Source organism: Micropterus salmoides, unplaced genomic scaffold (genome assembly GCF_014851395.1).
Source record: "Micropterus salmoides isolate LMB-PRFRI ecotype aquatic unplaced genomic scaffold, ASM1485139v1 Ms_hic_scaffold_14, whole genome shotgun sequence".
Classification (NCBI taxonomy): Eukaryota; Metazoa; Chordata; class Actinopteri; order Centrarchiformes; family Centrarchidae; genus Micropterus; species Micropterus salmoides.
The window spans coordinates 32,413,803-32,440,677 of NW_024040485.1; the positions used below are offsets into that span (position 1 = coordinate 32,413,803).

The window sequence follows — 26,875 nt, forward strand, 5'->3', positions numbered from 1 at the left end:
ATTTACATATTTGTTGACAGATTTATCAGGATAGTTCTGAATGTTCTGCCTCAGATTTGTTTGGATCTGCTGTTTGGCATCAAGTGTTTGTTCTGACCAAAAGAACAGTTTAAACCACAATTAACTTTCACCCAGGAACAAAAATCAGCCTTTAAACCAGAAAGAAATAACGTTTTGAAACTTAGCGTGATAATTATTGATATGGAAACTTTTTATCGTGATAACATTTTCTACTCTGTTGTCTGGTTAATAAGCTCTCTGTACGTATCTCCTCCACAGATCATTGATAAGATAAAGGAAGCTTTGCTGAGTGAAGACCATTCGAGGACTGGTTCCCTCAGAAGAGTTTGGAGAAGCGGCGGCTCTTGTGTTTCTTTGCGTCCAATGAATATACATTTCACCTTTTTACTCTCAAAGTATGTAGGTATTAATAAGGTGAAACTGGAACCAAATTTCCAAGAACCGTGGACTTGTTAAGACCCGTGCGTTCGGATTCTGCTCCTCGGTTCCTAACTTCCCGCATGTCTCAGCTCCTGACTGAACTGCAGCCATCAGAGTGTCTCTTATCTGCCAGCAGCTGCTACGCCGACCTGACGTCACCTCATGTGTTCCATCAACAAAGCGTGAAGAGAGAATCCTTCTGTTTCCGGTCCTGGACCGTGGCGGACCGCAGCAGACGCTCCAAAGTTTGGCTTAGCTTCACTAAGAGACAAAAGTCTAGGCTTTAGGGCGGGGCTACAAGCTGATTGACAAGTCGCTACCATGGCGATCTGTCAGGCATAGCAGATGTGTATCCCTCCCCAGCTCCACCCTCTCATCCAAACATGGTCACGCCTGGTTCCAAAAAACCTAGACGCCAAACGCGGGCCGTCGCGTCGGCTACGTCCGCTTATTTTATAGCGTCTGTGGTCACGACTGACCAGACCAGACAGCGTTTTTATTTCTCTGCCTGAAATCCGACGAGGTTTCGTGCGCTGTGGGACTTCAGAGACTGAAGCCTGTTGAATGATGTTTTATTTAATTGGACTGGCAGCTCTGAGCTGCACAGACGAGGCAGGTGTGATTAATCCACAGACCTTTGGATATCGGTGTGAATGTTAAAGGAGTTCTTGTTTTTGCAGATGACTCAGGTGTTTCTGAGGTTTCACCACAAATACATAATCTATCATCTCGTGTTTAAATATCACACACACACTTCACGGTTCTGCTGTTATTGTTGATCTGGGGGGCGTCCGTGATCTTCAGTCCTCTCAGGGCTTTACCTCCGTCTTCCTGCTGCTGCTGCTGTTAACGAGTTATTGATTAGGAGGAGGCTCGGTCACGGCTCGGCTCAATCAATCGTTTCGGCGGATTCACCAGAGTCTCCCCTGACAGAGACACCGCGGTGACCTTCAAACAAACTGGGACGCAGTCAGACTGAGGATCCAGTGCAGACCGGAGACCAGCAGAGAGAATGATCCTGATTTAACAATATAAAACGTCTTCATAGGGCAAGTGTTGCAAATCCTGCACATTAATAAACACTTAGATAAGAACATATCTTTGTGTGTGCCATCAACCAGCTGTTAGAGTTTAACTAATACACAGAGTGCTTATGTATCATTGTCAGAATTTTAAACTCAAACATCGATATCGTCCTTAAGCTCCGGTTTAAATTGTACGCTGTCCTGCTGCTCCACACTGCATCGTCCCTGCACCAACCGGCTGAGACTAATTCCTGGACGTCTCTGGACTGTTTCATCTGTCTCTTGAGGTTTCCGGGTCATTTTCGCGCCAGGTTGCTGAGCCTTGGATGAAAATGACGCCTGAGAGTAGACGCAGAGCTCGGAGACGAAGCTGAGAGGTTGTTGATATCCGGCGTCTCATCGCCGCCACCAGCAACACGAGGCGGACTAACCCACCCAGCCTGTCTCACTTGTTCCCCTCCTCGTAATTCAGTTCTGTTCTGAACAAATCACTTTCAGCCTCACTTACTCTGACTTTGAAAACCACATCCCAGCAGACTGAGGAGGCAGCTGAACATCTGGGCGCTCACATCTGGCTGATTAGTTTACTGTCCAAACGTCGGCGAGGAGACGGTCTGTTAAAGTTACTCACTGAGCAGCAGCGTGAACGTGACGCTCTCCCATCAGCCTTAGCTGGAACGGGTGAGACGATATCTTCTACACAAAATGGCCTACCAGGAATAAACGCTTCCACGAGCGCGATTGGCCGACACGGAGCGCCGCCACATGACGTCACATTGCGCTGGTCTCAACTGTTTCTGCTGGAGCACGCAGGTTTCCTGAACACTGACACACCTGGGAGAGTTTCAGCCTAACCAACCAGTCACAGATACAGACCTGCATGCCGACATCTACTTTGTCTACCTTAATGAAGCAACGTCTAGTGTCAAACAAGAAAATACATTTCTAAATAAAAAGGTCACGTTTCTGTGACGTGTTCCTGAGAGAAACGTCAGCTGGCGGTGTGCGATATGCATCAAACATGATGGTATCTTGATTGTTGTTTTGACGATGTGACATTATCGACACCTTGTCCGTTCATTATCTCCAACAGACCTGAACCAGCTGAGATACCAGCACAGGAGCGAGATCCGGTTCAAACGCCGCTACCCCGACGACGACAGTACAAAGCCACTAAGAACTGCTACGACAGATGAAATGCTTCACCCACACCTGCACCAGTGACTCTACCTGTCAAAACAACCAAAAAGTGAAAATGCTTTTTTCAGGCAGTTCCAAAATTCCCTGGCAAGTCTGAGTCAGATTAAATAAACAGATCCTCTCTGCCGCCTCACAGGGAGGCTGTGATGTCACCAGGCAGCAGCAGGAGGAATGCTGGGAATGTTTTTTAAGGCCGATACGCTCTGAACTCACCGGACAACACAGGAAACGGCGGCGAAAAGGAGGAGCTGCAGCAATGTGCAGGATGACAAAAATATAACCATGTAAACTTGTTCTGGTACAACCTCTGAACAAGATTATGAAAATCTGCAGATTACCGCCTCTTTAAAGTAACTGAACAGCTGTTAAAATACTTTTAACAAGTTTTCAGCTTCAGGCTTCTCTGGATACTTTTCAGTGCAGCTGTGTTGCAGCATGTTGTTTAAAAACATGTGAATAAAGTGCTAAACGTGCACCATCTCAACGCTCCAAACATCCCCAGACCTATTCCCCTTCCTCAAACCACAGAAACACCACGACAAATATCTTTAAATAATACAGTATATCCATGTTTCCCCTGCTGAGCTACACGTGCCCCTCCAGGTGACTTCATGTGTTTGTCTGTATCTATAAAGCGCTTCGTAAACTGGTTTCTGGCTGTTCCGCACAGCAGCAGGACGATGATGCAGATCTCGTTTCAGTCAACAACAACAATCAGCGCCGATGACGGTCCTCCTCCTCCCCCTCCTCTTCAGACACACAGATCTGCTTTCACAACAAATATTCAAAGAATTTCTCTCCACATAAAGAAACCAGTTCTGTTTGCCGAGGCTCGTTCTGCCGCCGCCTCCTCTCGCATCACTTCACATTCCTCTGAGTCCTGTTTGCTCGCCGGCCGGATGGGAAGCTGCAGGTTCATGAGACTGCAGGGAGCTTCTGTCTTTACGGGCTCCTGAGAGATAACGTGTGTTTAACTTTGTGACGTTGGAGCTTGACAGGAACACATTTACAACCCTCAGATGTTTTACCTAACGAGGTCTTAAAAAGTATAAAGAGCAGCGAACAAAAGAAGCCAAAGTTGTCAAGTGCTGTTTGAAGCAGCCGCTCGGGAACTTTAAAGGTGGATTCAAATCCGAATCACGTCTTTCTGTCAGACTCTGTGAATGTCTCCTCACGGTCCGCTAGCTGTCCGTTCTGTGCGCGCTGAAATAAAACCAAACAAACAAAGTCACATACGGACGCACCGGGGTCAAGACCCGTTAGCATCAGCTTGTAACGCACTGGGGATCCTCTTAGCGTCACAGTTCAGCGCACTGGGGGAAGCTACGTGGCGTCGTATTTCACTGCTAAAGGTAGCTGTGGGGTGTTTAACAGGAGAGGGGGCCAGAAACTGGACTTTAACCCGGTACACCGTGTTTTTATTTAAGTTGTGTAGGTTACACAAGTAACGTAATTACTTTAACCCAAACCATGACATTTTCCTAAACCTAGCCAAGTAGTTTAGGTGCTCAAACCAAACCGAACTGCCGAAGTTACACTCAGCACTCATCGCTCGGCTCGCTTCCTCTCCTCATCCTCCAGGACATGTACGTGGCGTTTAAGAGCAGCGTAACTCTGAATCGGCAGGTGCGTAGCGAGTGTTTGATTGTCCGAGCGGCAGAAAGTGACCTGGTGCTTTTTAGAGCAACATACCTAAGATGCAAACTACCACCTCACAGTGAGGAAGCTACAGAGAGCCAGCAGCTTTCAGCTTCCAGCGCAGGAAAATATTCTGCCAGTAAATGTGTCGGTTACAGAGAAAAGTCTTGTTGTTTCCCCAACTGCTGGAAAAGTGAAGCCACTTTGTGCTAAGTTAGCCAACACCCCCCCCCCCCCCTTCAGATTAAATTAGTTTTCAGGTTTCAGTCTGAAAAAGTGGTTTTGGGAAAGAAAGGACGGAGGTGACTGGAGGAGCTGAGGTCAGTGAAGCTAATTAGTGATGCAGACTAGTCCTTTAAGCCGATGAGGAGACGTTTCTGTTTGGATTTAATGTGCAAATAAAATGCAGCTCAGAAGGGAGGAGGTTTCTCATGTTGCTTATTTTTATATTAACAATACAGATAAATGTCAGAAGCTGTAAAATGAAGACAAACAGTCGTGTCTGTGATGATTCTGAGGTCATATTATCAGGGTTTTAGGGGTTGATGCCCAAAACATGCTGAGCCATCACTGTAAACTCACTGTGGAGCAACAGAACCAACCAGATTACTTTCTCTAAAGGTTGAAGTTCCTCCTGCAGGCTGATCTTTGGCTGTTATTTATTATCTGCTCCAGCTTTTCCAACTATTTGTTCAGAGTGATGGGGAAAATAATGTGAAATTAGATGTTTTTCATTGGAAAATGTTAAATTTTCTTGGGGGAGGAGCCCCAAACCCCCCTGACCGTGACTAACACCACAGCTCACATTAAACATTTGAAGTTCTTCTAATGTGCATCACATGCTCATGGACACAAGAGACGTGCTGCTGAGACGGGTTGCGTTGGGGTTTTATATTCAGACATACTACAAACTATGTGCACAAAAAAAAAAAAAAAAAATAGCTTCACCTCCGCTGCTACAACTCCATCCTTGGAGAAACACTGTGTTAGCTTCATGTTAGCTTCATGTTAGCTTCACCTCCGCTGCTACAACTCCATCCTTGGAGAAACACTGTGTTAGCTTCATGTTAGCTTCATGTTAGCTTCATGTTAGCTTCACCTCCGCTGCTACAACTCCATCCTTGGAGAAACACTGTGTTAGCTTCATGTTAGCTTCATGTTAGCTTCACCTCCGCTGCTACAACTCCATCCTTGGAGAAACACTGTGTTAGCTTCATGTTAGCTTCATGTTAGCTTCATGTTAGCTTCACCTCCGCTGCTACAACTCCATCCTTGGAGAAACACTGTGTTAGCTTCATGTTAGCTTCATGTTAGCTTCATGTTAGCTTCACCTCCGCTGCTACAACTCCATCCTTGGAGAAACACTGTGTTAGCTTCATGTTAGCTTCATGTTAGCTTCATGTTAGCTTCATGTTAGCTTCACCTCCGCTGCTACAACTCCATCCTTGGAGAAACACTGTGTTAGCTTCATGTTAGCTTCATGTTAGCTTCATGTTAGCTTCATGTTAGCTTCACAGTTTGCAGACCTAGCTAGCGTTAGCTGCATTCCTCGCTGTGTTGCTGTTGTATAACATTAATAACAGGTGTTGTTCTGCAAAGACAGGATTTAAAGTGAGCGACTGTCTGACCAGAAGGAAGGAGCTACCAGACTCTGACCTTTGACCCCGATCATAGCGGCCCGTCCTGAACGGGATGCGGTGATGTCATCGGGCAGGAATGCAGGGAATGTTAAAAGGCCGCCGCGCGTTGAACTCTGACTCACCTGACGACAGGAAACAGCAACACAACAGAGACAATGTGCAGCTGAAAGAAGCCTTTGTGTCGGACTGTCTGCTGAGCCGGGTGGAGCCGCACGCCGCCAGGCCGCCAGGTTACAGGCCGCCAGGTTACAGGTGCGCCTGCACTCCACCTGATGCTCTCAGACTGTGTATGAAGTGCACATGTTTCCTGCTACAGGCGCTGCATGCTGGTGGTAAATCCCCCTCATACACGTGCCTGTCAGGGAGCCCAGCAGGGACAAAACTAATCTGACGTACAAACTGACCCCCGTGGATCTGATCCAGGGTCAGTCTGTCGTCCGGCTGCAACAAGAACGCTGTTCTCATTAAGCTCCTGAGAGAGGAAATTACAACCTGAGCAGACGAGCGGAGGGGACACACTAGATGGACGGAAAATAAAGGAACTCAGACGCTCTTTGGTAAACCGTGAACAGCGTGCAGAGCGGCGTGGGGCTGGAGAGGTAGCGAGCGCCCTCAGACAGCAGGAGAGGGATCTGCAGCACATCTGGGACACAGAGATCTAATTATAGCTGATCTGGGGACAGCTGGAGCGCCACGATGCAGGCTAACTGTCACAGCGTGGGTTGGTGATGAAGAGCAGGCGAGCGCTCGCCGCCGGAGGACTCACAGCGAGGACGCCACACGAAAAACCAGAGGAGAAGAAGACGAGAGCGGCCAATCACAGAGCTCACAGAGAGGAGGCACCAACCACACCTCATACACTCATATGCAGGTTCTCCGGTGTGCAGGTCAGAGGGCATGTGTCCTCCACCAGGACAGGTCCTGAACACCTCCACCTGTCCTGAACACCTCCACCTGCCCCTGAGACCATGTCCTGACTGTCCTAACCACCTCCACCTGCTCCTGAGACAATGTCCTGACTGTCCTAACCACCTCCACCTGCTCCTGAGACAATGTCCTGACTGTCCTAACCACCTCCACCTGTCCTGAACACCTCCACCTGCTCCTGAGACAATGTCCTGACTGTCCTAACCACCTCCACCTGTCCTGAACACCTCCACCTGTCCCTGAGACCATGTCCTGAGTGTCCTAACCACCTCCACCTGTCCCTGAGACCATGTCCTGAGTGTCCTAACCACCTCCACCTGTCCCTGAGACCCTGTCCTGAGTGTCCTAACCACCTCCACCTGTCCCTGAGACCCTGTCCTGAGTGTCATAACCACCTCCACCTGTCCCTGAGACCATGTCCTGAGTGTCCTAACCACCTCCACCTGTCCCTGAGACCATGTCCTGAGTGTCCTAACCACCTCCACCTGTCCCTGAGACCCTGTCCTGAGTGTCATAACCACCTCCACCTGTCCCTGAGACCATGTCCTGACTGTCCTAACCACCTCCACCTGTCCCTGAGACAATGTCCTGACCACCTCCACCTGTCCTGACCACCTCCACCTGCTCCTGAGACAATGTCCTGACCACCTCCACCTGTCCTGACCACCTCCACCTGCTCCTGAGACAATGTCCTGAACACCTCCACCTGTCCTGAACACCTCCACCTGTCCTGAACACCTCCACCTGCTCCTGAGACAATGTCCTGACTGTCCTAACCACCTCCACCTGCTCCTGAGACAATGTCCTGACTGTCCTAACCACCTCCACCTGCTCCTGAGACAATGTCCTGACTGTCCTAACCACCTCCACCTGTCCTGAACACCTCCACCTGCCCCTGAGACCATGTCCTGACTGTCCTGACCACCTCCACCTGTCCTGAACACCTCCACCTGCCCCTGAGACCATGTCCTGACTGTCCTGAACACCTCCACCTGTCCTAAACACCTCCACCTGCTCCTGAGACCATGTCCTGAGTGTCCTAACCACCTCCACCTGTCCTGAACACCTCCACCTGCTCCTGAGACAATGTCCTGACTGTCCTAACCACCTCCACCTGTCCTGAACACCTCCACCTGCTCCTGAGACAATGTCCTGACTGTCCTAACCACCTCCACCTGCTCCTGAGACAATGTCCTGACTGTCCTAACCACCTCCACCTGCTCCTGAGACAATGTCCTGACTGTCCTAACCACCTCCACCTGTCCCTGAGACCATGTCCTGACTGTCCTAACCACCTCCACCTGTCCTGAACACCTCCACCTGCCCCTGAGACCATGTCCTGACTGTCCTGACCACCTCCACCTGTCCTGAACACCTCCACCTGCCCCTGAGACCATGTCCTGACTGTCCTGAACACCTCCACCTGTCCTAAACACCTCCACCTGCTCCTGAGACCATGTCCTGAGTGTCCTAACCACCTCCACCTGTCCTGAACACCTCCACCTGCTCCTGAGACAATGTCCTGACTGTCCTAACCACCTCCACCTGTCCTGAACACCTCCACCTGCTCCTGAGACAATGTCCTGACTGTCCTAACCACCTCCACCTGTCCTGAACACCTCCACCTGTCCCTGAGACCATGTCCTGAGTGTCCTAACCACCTCCACCTGTCCCTGAGACCATGTCCTGAGTGTCCTAACCACCTCCACCTGTCCCTGAGACCCTGTCCTGAGTGTCATAACCACCTCCACCTGTCCCTGAGACCATGTCCTGAGTGTCCTAACCACCTCCACCTGTCCCTGAGACCATGTCCTGAGTGTCCTAACCACCTCCACCTGTCCCTGAGACCCTGTCCTGAGTGTCATAACCACCTCCACCTGTCCCTGAGACCATGTCCTGACTGTCCTAACCACCTCCACCTGTCCCTGAGACAATGTCCTGACCACCTCCACCTGTCCTGACCACCTCCACCTGCTCCTGAGACAATGTCCTGACCACCTCCACCTGTCCTGACCACCTCCACCTGCTCCTGAGACAATGTCCTGAACACCTCCACCTGTCCTGAACACCTTAACCCTCTCAGACCTTTAAATTATTGATCAGGGCTCAGAGAGCCCACACAGAACGAGCACTTTTACTTCTGATACTTTAACTACATTTAGCTGATAAACCTTATTTAGTATAAATGTAAACGCAATATTTCTACTTGTACTGCAGTATTTGTACGCAGTTGTTGTACTGGTACGTTTACTCTAAGCAGCCTGAAGGATCTCCCACCGCCGCTGATCCGGATCGATAACTGATCGCTTTGCAGCGCCGGTCCTGTTCCCGGAGGCGGAGGCTGCTCGCGGCTTCACGCGCGATCCGCAACCCGCTTTTTAAAAGTCTGACCGCAGAGAAGCTGCGGAGCCTCGAGCCCGCAGACTCAGACCAGCCCCGCACATCAATACCGGAAGTCTGTTTATCGATTAACGTGAGGGAAATCAGAGACTCACCCAGAAAGTCCATCCGAGAGGCAGACCGACTAACTCATGTCCTGAGCTGAGAGTAAACACTCATTCAGTCTCTGTTCAGCCAGTCAGCACGCAGCAATGCACACACACTTCCGCCCGGCCCTTCACAATAAAGGTCCTACTCAGGAAACGCATGTATTCTGACTGCAGATATCAGCCTTAAATAGTTTAACATGAGTAAACATGAGCACACAAACTACAGCTAAAGTGCTTTAAGTTAACACTGACAACTAAAAACGACAGAAAACAAAGAACATATGGTTTTAAAAAATGTTACAATTACATTTAACTTAACATAAATCAACTGAGTTTATTTAAATATGACCTAAGGTACTTTAATATAAATATATATACACTATAGTATAGATACTATAACACTTGTTTTCCAGCCTCAGCCTGTTTGTCTGCTGCTGTTACATGTCATTGTACTATGTGGGGATATTTAATCTGATCTTATCTTGAAGGGAAGTGAAGAATAATGAAATGTTTAAGTAAACAAACAGGTATTAAAACCAGTATAACTATAAAACCAAAGAAACATCCAGCATCAAACCCAGTACCAATCAAGTACTAAAACCAGTATGAATTATAGAATTAAAACACGAATAAATGCAGTGAAACAAAGTTAAATAATAAATGTGAAACTCAGATGGAGCAGACGTTTACATCATTTTAAAATGGCCGGAAATCTGATTCAAACTAAAAATACTTAAAACCAAGTTGGGAAAACATTAATGTGTATAATGTATATAGTTTTCAGTTGGCAGTTTTGTTCATTAAAATACAAACGTTGCCTCCTGTAGCTCTCTCTGCAGCCGCTACCTTGGAGGGAAGAGAGTGAGAGACACTTTTGTTTTCTGTATCCGGTCGTTCATAAATACAGTTTTGTCGTTAATAACCCTCAGTGACTCCTTACTGTATTCAGATGAGCCACAATGAGACGTGGCTGCAGGCGACGCTGTTGCAGGTTACAGGAAATGATTAACCGTTTTATTGTGGCGTTTATGGACTAGATCATGATTATTCACAGGCTTTTATTGTGAAGGCGAGGTTGCAGGATGTGTGGTTTTATTGTGGAGGAGCTGACAGGTGGAGGAGCAGGACTGAGGAATGCAGCAGATCCGGAGTCAGTTAGAGTTTCAACCAGAGATCAGACTGAAACGAACTAACTGGAAACAAACTGTTTTTATTACACATATAATATCAAAACTCTTGCATGTTAACCCTCAGTGCAGCAGGGCGCCTCGAGTATTTATGTATGGAAAAAAGGATAAAAAGTTAATGGGATAAGGAATATACAGAAGAGGCAAGTCAGCAACACTTATGGAGTCTGACTGAACCTTCAACTATAAATTAGCCCGGAGAGAAATGGCGGTCTGCGTGGGGTTGTGACCTGCAGCCCGACAGGGTGTCACCTGGGCTCTGCAGGTAAGAACGAGTGTGAGCAAAGGTGTGACGTCCACGAGGCCTCCGGCTGTTTTCTCACACGTAGATCACTTTCCTGTAATCTTCATCATCATCTGGTGACTTCCTGACCTCCAGTTTCAGTAAATGTCTGTCATGCCGGGAGGAGGAGGAGGAGGAGGAGGAGGAGGTGCTGCAGAGCTCAGACAGTAAATGAGCAGTCAGTCAACACTGTAATTAGACTGGACCGAAATTACATCTCAGCTGCCGCTCGTCCTTCACAATCAGGCTATAACAAAGAAGTGCAAGCAGAACAACAACAAGAGGAGGAGGAAGAAGAAGTGGGTAATATCAGAGCTTCTAGTTTCCTCTTCATTATTTCACTTCCCAGTCTGGTTCCATTCACCTAAACCTCCCAGCAGCACAATCAGACTCTTCAGAACCACATCATGAACTCAGTATACACCCAGGACAAGGTCAGTATCAAAACCAGTATGAATCCACCATCAAACCAGAATAAATCCAGTATACCCAGGACAAGGTCAGTATCAAAACCAATATGAATATAGAAATAAACTACAGATAAATGCAGTATTGATTCCAGTATAAATCTAGTTTCAGACCCAGTATAAATCCAGTATTAAAACCAGTATAAATCTAGTATCAAACCCAGTATCAAACACAGTATAAATCCAGTATTAATTCCAGTATAAATCTAGTATCAAACCCAGTATAAATCCAGTATTAAAACCAGTATAAATCCAGTATTAAAACCAGTATAAATCCAGTATTAATTCCAGTATAAATCCAGTATTAATTCCAGTATAAATCCAGTATCAAACCCAGTATAAATCCAGTATCAAACCCAGTATAAATCCAGTATTAATTCCAGTATAAATCCAGTATCAAACCCAGTATAAATCTAGTATCAACCCCAGTATAAATCCAGTATCAAACCCAGTATAAATCCAGTATCAAACCCAGTATAAATCCAGTATCAAACCCAGTATAAATCCAGTATCAAACCCAGTATAAATCTAGTATCAAACCCAGTATAAATCCAGTATTAAAACCAGTATGATACAGAATTAAACCACAGATAAATGCAGTATTGATTCCAGTATAAATCTAGTTTTAAGCCAGTATAAATCCAGTATCAAACGCAGTATAAATCCAGTATCAAACCCAGTATAAATCCAGTATTAAAACCAGTATAAATCCAGTATTAAAACCAGTATAAATCCAGTATCAAACCCAGTATAAATCCAGTATTAAAACCAGTATAAATCCAGTATTAAAACCAGTATAAATCCAGTATCAAACCCAGTATGATACAGAATTAAACCACAGATAAATCCAGTATTGATTCCAGTATAAATCCAGTATTAATTCCAGTATAAATCCAGTATCAAACCCAGTATAAATCCAGTATTAAAACCAGTATAAATCCAGTATTAAAACCAATATGATACAGAATTAAACCACAGATAAATGCAGTATTAATTCCAGTATAAATCTAGTTTTAAGCCAGTATAAATCCAGTATCAAACCCAGTATAAATCCAGTATCAAACCCAGTATAAATCCAGTATCAGACCCAGTATAAATCCAGAATTAAAACCAGTATGATATAGAATTAAACCACAGATAAATTCAGTATTGATTCCAGTATAAATCTAGTTTTAAGCCAGTATAAATCCAGTATCAAACCCAGTATAAATCCAGTATCAAACCCAGTATAAATCCAGTATTAAAACCAGTATGATACAGAATTAAACCACAGATAAATGCAGTATTGATTCCAGTATAAATCTAGTTTTAAGCCAGTATAAATCCAGTACCAAACCCAGTATAAATCCAGTATCAAACCCAGTATAAATCCAGTATCAAACCCAGTATAAATCCAGTATCAAACCCAGTATAAATCCAGTATCAAACCCAGTATGATACAGAATTAAACCACAGATAAATCCAGTATCAAACCCAGTATAAATCCAGTATTGATTCCAGTATAAATCTAGTTTTAAGCCAGTATAAATCCAGTACCAAACCCAGTATAAATCCAGTATCAAACCCAGTATAAATCCAGTATTGATTCCAGTATAAATCTAGTTTTAAGCCAGTATAAATCCAGTACCAAACCCAGTATAAATCCAGTATCAAACCCAGTATAAATCCAGTATCAGACCCAGTATAAATCCAGAATTAAAACCAGTATGATATAGAATTAAACCACAGATAAATTCAGTATTGATTCCAGTATAAATCTAGTTTTAAGCCAGTATAAATCCAGTATCAAACCCAGTATAAATCCAGTATCAAACCCAGTATAAATCCAGTATTAAAACCAGTATGATACAGAATTAAACCACAGATAAATGCAGTATTGATTCCAGTATAAATCTAGTTTTAAGCCAGTATAAATCCAGTACCAAACCCAGTATAAATCCAGTATCAAACCCAGTATAAATCCAGTATCAAACCCAGTATAAATCCAGTATCAAACCCAGTATAAATCCAGTATTAAAACCAGTATGATACAGAATTAAACCACAGATAAATCCAGTATCAAACCCACTTTAAATCAGGTTTCTAACCTGATTTAATTCAGTACAAAACCAATATGATCTCAGTACAAACCCAGTCTAAACTGGTTGTTAGAGGCCTGTTTGTGGGCTGACTGGGCAGATTAACATATAAATAACCTCCTCCCCCCTCGGCTGGTGGGTGGTCAGCGAGGAGGGGTGAGGGGGGATTAAGGGGGTCAGTGAATGAATGAGGCTCTCTGTGGATGAATAGGCAGGACGACCCGGGAGGGAGAGTTCTGTCCACTAACTGATCGATAAACTGATCACTGTGGCTAAAGTCTGAACCGAAGTCTTAAAACTAAAACTGTTTCCTGGCGGATTCATCCCAGAGCTGGTGCGTGAGACCAGTTCAGGACCCCTGCAGCTGGGGGTGGGAATCCCCTCAGCCCGGGCGTCCCACCGGGGGCAGCGGGGTCAGTGCAGCTCTTTGAGACGGACGGACGGACACTGGGCGCTTTGTCCTCCAGACATTCCCCGGTCACAGCGACGTTCCCACACGGAGCAGGAAAATTACAGGCTGCACCCGAACGCCTCATTACAAGAGAAAAACATTCACCTGACTCTGGAACCGATCCTGAACCATGACCTGAGGCTGGAGACTTAAACTCAGGGAGACATTTAACACGTTCAAACTTTCACAACAAACGTCCTCACATGTTTCAGAAACTTTTCATGAATAAAAAGTTGACATCACCGTGACATAATAATATATATTATTCTTAAATAATGATTAAAGTGTGTATATACACACTTTAATTATTAAAAGTAAAATGACTCATTATTTAAGAATAATATATTATTATGTCACGGTGATGTCATCAGGGTTATTTTGCACTGGGCATGCAGATTGAGGACATATTAACAGGACTGAGTACTGTGTTCCAAGATGGTGCTCATAAAAGTTGTAATAAATGTTGTCTGTGATTGAGCGTGCACGTCCGCATATTTAGACACCCAAAGTAGTGAAAATGCAAGTATAAATGCAGTATAAATACTGTGTAAATGCAGTATAAATGCAATATAAATGCAGTATAAATACTGTGTAAATGCAGTATAAATGCAATATAAATACTGTGTAAATGCAGTATAAATGCAAGTACAAATGCAGTATAAATACTGTGTAAATGCAGTATAAATGCAAGTATAAATGCAGTATAAATGCTGTGTAAATGCAGTATAAATGCAGTATAAATACTGTGTAAATGCAGTATAAATGTAAGTATAAATACTGTGTAAATGCAGTATAAATGCAAGCATAAATGCAGTATAAATACTGTGTAAATGCAGTATAAATGCAAGTATAAATGCAGTATAAATGTAAGCATAAATGCAGTATAAATACTGTGTAAATGCAGTATAAATGCAAGTATAAATGCAGTATAAATGTAAGCATAAATGCAGTATAAACACTGTGTAAATGCAGTATAAATGCAAGTATAAATGCAGTATAAATGCAGTATAAATACTGTGTAAATGCAGTATAAATGCAATATAAATACTGTGTAAATGCAGTATAAATACTGTGTAAATGCAGTATAAATGCAAGTACAAATGCAGTATAAATACTGTGTAAATGCAGTATAAATGCAAGTATAAATGCAGTATAAATACTGTGTAAATGCAGTATAAATGCAAGTATAAATGCAGTATAAATACTGTGTAAATGCAGTATAAATGCAAGTATAAATGCAGTATAAATGCTGTGTAAATGCAGTATAAATGCAGTATAAATACTGTGTAAATGCAGTATAAATGTAAGTATAAATACTGTGTAAATGCAGTATAAATGCAAGTATAAATGCAGTATAAATGTAAGCATAAATGCAGTATAAATACTGTGTAAATGCAGTATAAATACTGTGTAAATGCAGTATAAATACTGTGTAAATGCAGTATAAATACTGTGTAAATGCAGTATAAATGCAGTATAAATGCAGTATAAATACTGTGTAAATGCAGTATAAATGTAAGCATAAATGTAAGCATAAATGCAGTATAAATGTAAGCATAAATGCAGTATAAATACTGTGTAAATGCAGTATAAATGCTGTATAAATGCAGTATAAATACTGTGTAAATGCAGTATAAATGTAAGCATAAATGCAGTATAAATACTGTGTAAATGCAGTATAAATGCAGTATAAATGCAGTATAAATGCAGTATAAATGCAGTATAAATACTGTGTAAATGCAGTATAAATGCAGTATAAATGCAGTATAAATACTGTGTAAATGCAGTATAAATGTAAGCATAAATGCAGTATAAATGTAAGCATAAATGCAGTATAAATACTGTGTAAATGCAGTATAAATGCAAGTATAAATGCAGTATAAATGCAGTATAAATACTGTGTAAATGCAGTATAAATGCAAGTATAAATGTAAGTATAAATGCAGTATAAATACTGTGTAAATGCAGTATAAATGCAGTATAAATGCAAGTATAAATGCAAGTATAAATGCAGTATAAATACTGTGTAAATGCAGTATAAATGCAGTATAAATACTGTGTAAATGCAGTATAAATGCAAGTATAAATGCAGTATAAATGCTGTGTAAATGCAGTATAAATGCAGTATAAATACTGTGTAAATGCAGTATAAATGCAGTATAAATACTGTGTAAATGCAGTATAAATGTAAGTATAAATACTGTGTAAATGCAGTATAAATGCAGTATAAATACTGTGTAAATGCAGTATAAATGTAAGTATAAATACTGTGTAAATGCAGTATAAATGCAAGTATAAATGCAGTATAAATGTAAGCATAAATGCAGTATAAATACTGTGTAAATGCAGTATAAATACTGTGTAAATGCAGTATAAATGCAAGTATAAATGCAGTATAAATGCAGTATAAATACTGTGTAAATGCAGTATAAATGCAGTATAAATACTGTGTAAATGCAGTATAAATGCAAGTATAAATGCAGTATAAATACTGTGTAAATGCAGTATAAATGTAAGCATAAATGTAAGCATAAATGCAGTATAAATACTGTGTAAATGCAGTATAAATGTAAGCATAAATGTAAGCATAAATGCAGTATAAATACTGTGTAAATGCAGTATAAATGTAAGCATAAATGTAAGCATAAATGCAGTATAAATGCAAGTATAAATGCAGTATAAATACTGTGTAAATGCAGTATAAATGTAAGCATAAATGTAAGCATAAATGCAGTATAAATGTAAGCATAAATGCAGTATAAATACTGTGTAAATGCAGTATAAATGCAAGTATAAATGCAGTATAAATGCAGTATAAATACTGTGTAAATGCAGTATAAATGCAAGTATAAATGTAAGTATAAATGCAGTATAAATACTGTGTAAATGCAGTATAAATGCAGTATAAATGCAAGTATAAATGCAAGTATAAATGCAGTATAAATACTGTGTAAATGCAGTATAAATGCAGTATAAATACTGTGTAAATGCAGTATAAATGCAAGTATAAATGTAAGTATAAATGCAGTATAAATACTGTGTAAATGCAGTATAAATGCAGTATAAATGCAAGTATAAATGCAGTATAAATGCAGTATAAATGCAGTATAAATACTGTGTAAATGCAGTATAAATGTAGCATAAATGCAGTATTAAGTAGGAAGTATTGTGGCCCTTTACAAACTGGAGATTGAAAGACGTGGCTGTTTACCAGGCAGGGAGGCTCCAACAAAATGCACTATCCAGTTGCATTGTGGGAACTGTAGGCTCAGTGTTTTGGGAGTTTGACACTACAGATTAAAAGTCAGGATATCTATTTCCACTCTCACAAGTACAACAATCTTTTGGCAGTGAAATCACCAGAGCACGGCTTTAAATATCAGTGATACAGAAACTATAAGAGACCGTTCTGTTCTCACGCAGACAAAATGTGAAACAACAGATTTGGTTTTTTATTCCAGGAAACATCTGTGAAATTCCATAAAGTGACATCCTCTGCCTGGAATACACCTGGAATTCCATGTAGTGAAACTAAATCCAGCGAGTGATTTAATCCTCAGCTGTACACTTTTAGGTTTTTTTATTTATTTTATGCACACACACACACACACACAGAAAACTCGTCCACATCATGACCTCTGAACATCATCACGTCCGCTGTTTTGTTCTCGCTGTAATCCCTGCTGGGTTTGGCCTCGGTGTTACATAATGAAACGTTACGGAGCTCCGTTGAGCTCTAATCTTTACTTCCTGGTTTCAGGGTGCAGCAGCTCACAGCACCAGCATCAGCTTGTTGTCATGGCTCCCTCCCACCTCACTAGTCCTTACCTAACATGGCGGCGCCCTCTGCTGGGTAGTCTGGGAACTGTCCCTCTGAGGGGACGCTGACGGTCCTGCGGAGACTCCGGCCCTTGGACGAGTTCGTGGGGCTCTCCTGAGCCTCACCTGCAGCCTGAGGGGGGAGGAAACAAATGAAGTATAAATTGTAGTTTAAATGCAGTATGAACAGAAACACATCTGAGTCTGTCTGAAGTATTTATTATTTAACACTTTGCAGACTGGGCTGTGGACTGGTACAGAGAACTTCCCTGTGTACTGGTACAGAGAACTTCCCTGTGTACTGGTACAGAGAACTTCACTGTGTACTGGTACAGAGAACTTCCCTGTGTACTGGTACACTTTATTTTTCACTATCAGAGGTGGAAAGGTACTTTGTTTCACACACATGAGTTTGTGAGGTATTTTCTCCAATAAAATACAAAGTCTGCGACTGAGTGTTTTACAATTTTCAGGAGAAAAAAGTATCAACAAGTTCCCATTGTTGGCTGTTAGTTTCTGTTGCTGTAGTAGTTCAGGATGAATGTATGATATTATTCTCACATACTGCGTCACTGCAAAATCACGAGAAAGAAAACTTTGTGTAATGTATGTTTCCAGATTTCACCAGTAAACCATTCAGCCATCCAGGTCCGAGTTATCCAAGGGAGGTTCAAGTCGAGGGCAACTGGACTTGGCAGAAGATACTTGATGACGTTTCGCCTCTTATCCAAGAGGCTTCTTTAGTTCTGAGCTGTTTAACCTATGAAGGGTCAACTGAGGCCAAGTCTGAACGGCTGAATCTAAGAGTTTGTTCAGCCTCCAGGAAAGTGGTGACCTGACTTAAATCAAGACTCAGCAGTTTACTTACATTTAAAGGATAAGAGACTCTGTCGAAGGCAACTATATACATATTGTGGACGGGGAGGACAGACGGTTTGAAAGAGCGGTGAATGAAGAAATTCACACCAGAGTAGAGAAACCATCTCTCAATGGGGGAGGAGGCCTGAGATACTTTATACTTATGCATCAAGTTAACGCCACGGCCTACACGTAGCCCAACCTCCCAAAAACTGTATCTATATGTCGCAGCAACAATCTAAGAACTGTGACTGGTCGATTTGAAAGAATATGATCCATTTGGTCGATAACATTTGTAAAGTCTAGGAGAGTTGCACGGTTATCATTTCATCACCATTTAAGTGCTAAACCAGATATTAGCAGGTGGAAGCCAACAAAAACAAACATATCGTCCCACCACCAACTAGTGTTTTGGAGAATTGCAAAGCGACGCCGACACCAGCGCACAAGTATAAATGCACGGCTAAGTGTGTAGTTTACGGCGTAGACTCGACGCAGAAGTATAAATCAGGCTTTACCCCCCCCCCCCTACAATGCTGTCCTTTTATCTCTTCTTGAACAAACACTCACATTGGCCCTGTGACAAAACCTGCAACGGTCCTGCAGACTCCAGCGACCATCATGGGAATCAAAGGGTGATCCTGCATTTTCGGTTGTGGCTCCAAGACCGTGGAACAAACTTGCAATGATCATTCGGTGATCCCTCACCACCAAGATCTTTAAGTCTGGTCTCGAAACGTACTGTTGTTCTCTGGCTGTCAGTGTAGGGACACGTTTCTATTTATTGCTGTATGATTATCTTATCCGGCCATTTTAAAATGCAAAACTTGCATTGGTTGTTTTTTTTAAATGTGCTTTATAAATAAATTGACTTGACTAATGAACCAGGTGGCATCCATCACCTTGACAACGACCCCACAGAGGTTAAATAGCTGGGACTCCTGCCAGTCAGACGACTCTCATATGAAAGTCTCAAAGGATCTTCAACCGAGTCCAGTTGCCCTTGATTTGAAGCCACCTTGGATATAGAGAGCGTTTTCAGGTGTGTGATTTGTGTGTGAAGCATCTGTAACAGCAGAGAGTTCTGACCTCCTCGTCCTTGTTGAGCAGGATGAGCTGGCTGTCTGTCAGGATGCAGAACTTCCTCTCCCAGGCTCCGCTGTCGGTGTACGGACTCTGACCGCAGGAGAACCGGTGAGCCGGAGGACCTTTAACATCTGAAACACACACAAACAGGTTTGATCCTCTCAGTCCAAAACCAACTGGTCTACGTCGCTGTCAATCAACAAATCAAAAGACCAGATCCTTATGTACAGAGTTAACTCTCACGCTTGGTGGTAACGTCTCTTACACACTGATGGGAAATGTTCAGTTCACTGAATACAGATGTGATGCCGTAGTGAAATAAGTTGACCTTTGACCCCCATGAAGTTAGAAAGATCAGTGACATGTTTTATTTGAGTAAATCTTTGCCGTTTATCAGTTTTTATCTGTGTTGTGTAAAGATTATGAGCTCATACTTGTATTCAGTTCAATCATCACTGATTAGCTTATCATATTTAACACCTTCATAATTCTAATAAAAATGCATTTTGTAGCTTGCAAACCTAAATTATAATCTATTATACATCTATTCACATCAAATAAATCTCCATTTTCAAATACTTTGTTATAAAAAAACACACACTACTTTAAAGTTCTTTATTTGTCATATGCATATTTACAGTGAAGAGAATCAAACAGACTCAAACAAAGAAAGTCACACACGTAAATAAGAAAAAGAGAATCTAAGACAAAGACTTTAATATTGCAAAAGTAAAAATGTAGGAAATAAATATATACAGTACACAACTGCTGTACAAAAAAAAACGATACACCTGAACACTGTGATTTTTATATTATAAGACAGGGAATGGATATATGAAATTAAGATATAGTTCAATCAATTCATTGTTCAAGTTTTTAACTGATTTAAAATGTCACTGTGGGCTGGCTGCCAATACTTCAAACGCAGAAATTATTAACGCAGTGACTTCATATTTCAAAGCTGACCTTTGACCTAGTTTAAAAACATAACAGGGAGTAATGATTTAGATAAAACAAATGCCATTTGCTTGTTTTGATATACTACAGTAAAGTATTCAGGGAAAACACAAACTTGCGAACTCACTTAACAGGATGAGTTATCAATATTATGTGATGTGCAGATTAATTAATTAATAGACTAGCAAATTGTATTTTCAGCTCAATTTTTAAAAGATTTCAGTGAATCATTTGTGTGAATATTGCAGTGCATCGCAATATGTATGACATCGTAATATATATCGTGATATAATCTTATCGTGAGGTCCTTATCAATACCGAGCCCTAATATATACTGTAAATACTCCATCTGTTCTACATGTGAGATATTTATCAGGGTGTTAATCTCAAATGACTCACTTCTCCAGAGCTATTTAATCTCCCTCTAAAACTTAATTTATTACAAACACAGTGAAAAAGGTCTTTTCTTCTGTCCACACATGATACAAATGTCCCAGCGTCACATGTGCCACTTTTACTGAAGTTAGTCAATCTGGTTTTCTGATAATAAACCACCACATTTGTTCCAAATAACAAAGGTTGAAACTTTAAACTCTAAACTGGAACTATACTGCTGACAAATTTATTTATTTTACGGAGACCATTTAAACAACAAATAACCAATAGTACCCATGACACAAAATACACATCAGCATACAATAATACACATAACATTAAGCCACGTATGGATTCAAATAATAGAAATAGCAAACAGACTAATGAGATACATGCCTGTCACTCTTCTATATTTTGTTTTTCAACCAATTTTCATCCTAGGGCGTCACGCTTTGTCAAGACCCCTCGTCGTCACATTTTAAGCCTCGCTGTTGTACATGTAGGCCTCCACAATCAATTAAGCAAGACTAAACATGCAACATCTGGTTAGAAACATTGTGAAACGTCGCAGTTTGGTTAGGTTTAGGAAAATATCAACGCATTCTCATCTCAGCGCGCCATTACCGACGCTTTTATGGCGATGGTTATGGTAGCACTTCCGTTCTGCATGAGACGCATCAAGGGCCGACTCACACAGATGCTAAAGGGTAGCCTACCTTTAGCATCAAATAACTACGCTTTGTCACTCTGTCTGAAAGCGTTGGTATTGGAAGCCCTGAGATGAGAAGTTTTAATCTACTGAGTGCAGCAGCACAGAAACACATGACGGTTGACAATGTAAAAGCCTCACGTCTGTCAACTTCAGTTCTATAAACAAATCAATCAAGTCATTCAAGTTTTAGCTGCCGATCTAATACACAGAAAATTCACTTTAAATATATAATCAATGATCCAAACGTAAACCACAGGGTCTCAAACCCACCTTCTGTTTCTGTTCTACAGTAACACAGACCTTCACTGGTAAAACCTTCAGTGGGCGATCATGATGCCAAGTGCTGAGATATGGAAACATCCTGTCAGTGAAAGTGTGTGTGAAGGTGTGTATGTGTGTGTTAGTATCAGGATCAGAGAACGACAGCTTTCCTCTGTTCCAGTCCAGATTCACTCTGATCCTCTGGAGCTTCTTCTGCACTCTGAGATCAGTGGATGGAGCTGAAGGGGATACTGCTGAGTATTCACTGTTATACGACCACATACTCCATAATCCAGACAGTATGTCACTCTTCCTCTGGACAGACTCTGCTAACACACCCAGTATCCAGTCTGTACTGTCTCCAACCTCGACATCCCAGCTGTGAGTCCCTGAGTTAAAGCCCTCAGAGCCCAGGACAGACCACTGTATACAAACCTCTCTGGATTGTCAGGAAGCTCTAGTTCCTCTCCTCGTCTCACACTGGTCAGATCTTCAGACAGGGTGAGATATGGAAAAGCAGTGTTTGGGTCCAGAATGAGAGGAGTGTAGGAGACCATGTCCTTCATCTTGTTCCAGATGTTGAAGGTCAGGTTGCCCAGGTGTTTGGCCTGGTCTATCAGAGCTCCTGAGGGCAGCTGTGGATCATCCAGCAGGGGGCGCTGCTGGACTCTTTCCACTGCAGCCTTGTAGCTGAGCAGGAATGAGACGTCTTCAGCTCTCAGCTCCTCCTCTGTGGCTCTGACTGTGTCTGAAAGAGCTGCTATCTCTCTGCTCAGAGCCTCCATCTTCTCCTTCATCATCTGACTCTTCTGCTCCTCTTCCTCCCATAGTGCCACCAACCTGACCACCTGTTCATCTTCTAGAAACTGCTGAAGCTTCTTAAACTGCTCCTTAATCTGCCTCTCTGTGTGTCGGGCCTGGACCTTCATGTGTTCTGCTGTTTGATCAAACTTCACTTTAACTTGTTTACAAACCTTTAACTTCTCCTTTAAGGGCTCCAGAGTTTCCTGAAGTTCCTTCTTGTGTTGTCGTGCAGCTTCATCGACGGGTCTGAATCTGTGGTTGCTGTGTTTTTCTGAATCTCTGCAGACGACACACACTGGCTGCTGATGGTCCAGACAGAAGAGTTTGAGTTTCTCAGAGTGCAGACTGCAGAGAGCCTCTGAAGCTCTCTGATCTCTCTCCTGCAGGAAACTCTCACACAGGTTCTTTAACGCCCGGTTAGGAGGCAGTCCGTCCTTTGAATGTCTCCTCTTACAAACTGGACACTCCTGACTTCCTCTCTCTGTCCACCAGCTCTGCAGACAGCCTTTACAGAAGCTGTGGCTACATGACAGGATGACAGGATCTTTAAAGATGTCCTGGCAGACAGGACAGCAGAGATCGTCCTCTAATCTGGAAGCCATTTAGTCTCTGAGTGAAGCTGAAGTCACAGCAGGCAGACGCTCAGACAGGAAACAGTCAGCCACTCCGTCCTTCAGTAACGTTCCTGAAAGTTACCTTCACTTCTCTTTGTTCTTGTCAAACTCAGTTTGTGGCAGCATGTAGAAGTGGTCATATCCCAGAATACCAGTATTCCCAGTAATCCCTCATGTAGCTGTCCTCTCTCAGTGGAAGTGGTGGTTTTGTCTGACTCTCAATGTGTCTCGTTTCAATGAGGAAGAATAATAACCTGTTTCCTGGTTTGTCTCAAGTGATACAACTGAGAGGCGGAACTTCACCATTGCAGTTTGTCAGGTTATGCTTCATTCCAAACTGATGATCATTTGTTAAGATAACACACACATGTTGTACCAGTTAGATACTGCACAGTACCTCTGTCTTGGTTTTGTAGTCATTCACACAAGAATTATGATCAACCTGAACCTCCGGCCACATTCACACCTGGTATCGACATTCAATCTGTGCCTGAGACGCACTACTCATTTCCATAATCCATAGTTTTGGAGATGAGAGGAAACTTGACAGGACGACAATTGTCTTTAATTTAGCCAGAGAACCCTTGAGCACAGAGGAGCAGAAGTGGAACACCTGGAAAACAGCCCCAATAGAATGGAGAGAGGGATCGTGCATCTGAGAAGAGAAATTGAGATGCCAGATAAGCAGAAGAGCAAATGCTGAGGAATGCATAAAATACTGACCAGTGGAAGGGCAGAAAGGTCTTCAGGAATCAGAAGGCCAAGTGAGCTCAGTTCATAAAGGAACCCTACAAGTTTACCAAAACCCGACTTCACTGGGTGAAGCAAGATCCAGGAGACTGATGAACTCTAAGGAACGTTTAGAGGATACACGGAGAAGGATCCAGAAGGGCGGCATCCCAGGCTTCTCTGGATGTTGTCATAGTCATCTGTGTTGTTGTAATTTTAGGTCATCAGGGAGTTAGGCCAAGTGACGCACTGCCAAGATAGCGACGGCCGGCCCCGCCCACATTGACCTTCACAACGGCTCTCCAGGAACATATGGCTGATGTCAGAGAGACTACATCCATATTTTTAGTCTATAGTTTGACCCTATCAGTCCCAGTTTAAGTAAAGCTTACACACAATCAACATATTAATAGCCCCAGTCTTTATGAACCGAGTTAACTCTCACACTTGGTTGCATGATCTCTTTATGCTGTGGGAATCACTGAGTAAAAAGCACATTTTGATTATTTAATTTATGCAATGGTAAAAAATAAAATAAAATTGGCAAAATAAATGAAAAACGTGAAAAACCTTGTTCTGTTTTTGGGAAAGTTTTTCATTATATTCGGCTTCGGCCGAGAATTTTCATTTTGGTGCATCCCTAGCTAGAACCACCACAGCCGACTCCTTTCGACACGAAGAAGCAGTGGATCTACTCTGAGCTCCCTCCAGATGTCCGAACTCTTCACCCCATCTCTAAGGCTAAGCCCTGTACCCTACAAAGGACACTCATTTCTGTTTCTTGGATCCACAATCTTCTTTTGGTTACTGCCCACAGCTCTTGACCACAGGTAGGGGTTGGACCATAGATCGACTGGTAAATTAAAAGCTTTGCCTTCCGGCTCAGCACAACGGTCTGATACAATATCTACATTACTGCTGACGCTGCACCAACCCGCCTGTCCATCTCACGCTCCATTTTTCCATCACTTAAGAACAAGACCTCAAAAAAGCCAACAGAACCGCATCATCTGCAAGAAACTTATTTTTACAGAACCCAATAATGTTATAATTTCCCAGTATTGTAATATTTTGGCCAATGTTGTAATAACATGTCACCAAAACTGTGTTAATGTTTGGGAATTTAAGAAATTATTCAATAAGTAATGCTATATTCATGTTTAATAACATAGTGCTTTTGTTTTGAATATTACACACTTAACCTCCCTCCTTTCCAAAAAGATGAAATTATACACACCAAATACCTCTGGGAGTATTCTGTTTTGTATTGATCTTGTATTTGTTGTAGGGATTTCAGTAAATATATACTAATCTAACCCTTTGTGTAACCTTAGCTGACTTAGCTAAGGTAAGACCAAATTCATCAGAGAAGAGTCATGTTGTAAATTGTTTTGGGAAGTCAGGATTAATTGTAGTTTAGGGATCAAAAGAGGCGGTGAGAGTCGCTCTTAAGAAATGTTTTCACACCCAAGTTATCTTATAATGTAATATGACAGGGGTCGGCAAATAACTTTGGCATTGGGCCGCTTTTTTAAGCCACTAGATGCCGGGCCAGATAATTTAAAATCAACTGTTAGAGTGGTTGGTTAGCTCAGTCAGTAGAGTGCCAGCCTCTCACTTCAAGGATGTGACTAAAAAACATTTCCACCATGTGGTATGTAAAACTTTATGAAATGAATAAACTGATGAGCAGAAACTCCAGTGTTTAAGTTAAGAAAGATGTCTGTAGTGAATGATGAGAATTTGCACATTGCAGTTTTATTTGTTGTTGTTTTGTTTGCCTCCACTCTGCTTAACTAAGAACAGAGAGTAACACATGTAGCATCATATGGAGATACAGGACTAGATGAAAAAGACTATTTGCCTCTCAATGGTAGGGCAGCATAGAAAAATATCCACAAAATGTGCTGTTATTAGACATAATTATTGTGTTGTCCATTTGAAAATAACGACCAACTTACAAAACCAACACATTCCAAAATGTTTAAACATTATTATATTGGCATTATTATTACAATCATTTTTTTCTAAGCAAACATAAATTCTATGATTAAATATTATATCTTAAAACTCGACTGAAACTATTCACATCAAATAAATCATTTTCAAAGACTTACAGTTTTTATTACTAATAAAATTAAATAACGCTCCCTTAAGTTCTTCATTTATCGCATGCACAACAATTACAGCAAATTAAATTCTTGTTCTCAAGTTCCAGCATGCTCAAACAGCATAAAAGAAAATCACACGTGTAAAAGAGAAAACAGAGAATTTAAGAAAATACATGAGTAGTGCAAAAATTTTATATACTGTAAATATATCTCTATATGTTTCCTACATGTGTGATATTTATCAGGGTGCAAACCTACAATGACTCACTTCTCCAGAGCCGTTTAATCTCCTCTAAACCTTATTTTCACAAACACAGTAAAAAAGGTCCTTCTGTCCAAACTTGCACAAGCCCGTTATATTCTAATAATATGAACAACTTTCAATGGAGTTTGTTCTGGTTTTCTCTCCCGACTGATAATAAACCACCTACGTTAAGATAAAACAGGTTTAAACTTTAACTCTAACAGAACATTCTGCAGTGCATTTCATTTTAACAACAAAGCACTTAATAATTACCATCACTCAAAACACGCATCAACATGAATTTACTTATGAATTCAAAGATTAGAAATAGCAGAAATACATCAGTGATCAGAGAGGACGACAATAACGAAAAATAAGTCCTTCAAACAAACTCGAGATATTTTACTCTTCATGTTTAATTATTTTTTTCAAAAGCTTCTCAAACTTAGTTTACTGTTCAAGTCCAAGACTTTTCCACA

The 26,875-nt window shown here is 42.0% G+C and overlaps 1 protein-coding gene and 1 pseudogene across 1 annotated transcript in view; both read right to left on the minus strand.

Moving 5' to 3' along the window:
• rasal2 (RAS protein activator like 2) overlaps window positions 1–26,875 on the minus strand; it is a gene marked incomplete in the record, with an annotated part of 209,259 nt that overhangs the window by 105,733 nt on the left and 76,651 nt on the right. The window contains 2 exon segments of the mRNA XM_038719075.1: window positions 17,665–17,778; window positions 19,593–19,720. Coding sequence (XP_038575003.1) covers window positions 17,665–17,778; window positions 19,593–19,720 — 242 coding nt within the window.
• Window positions 21,214–23,706, minus strand: LOC119902731 (annotated as a pseudogene).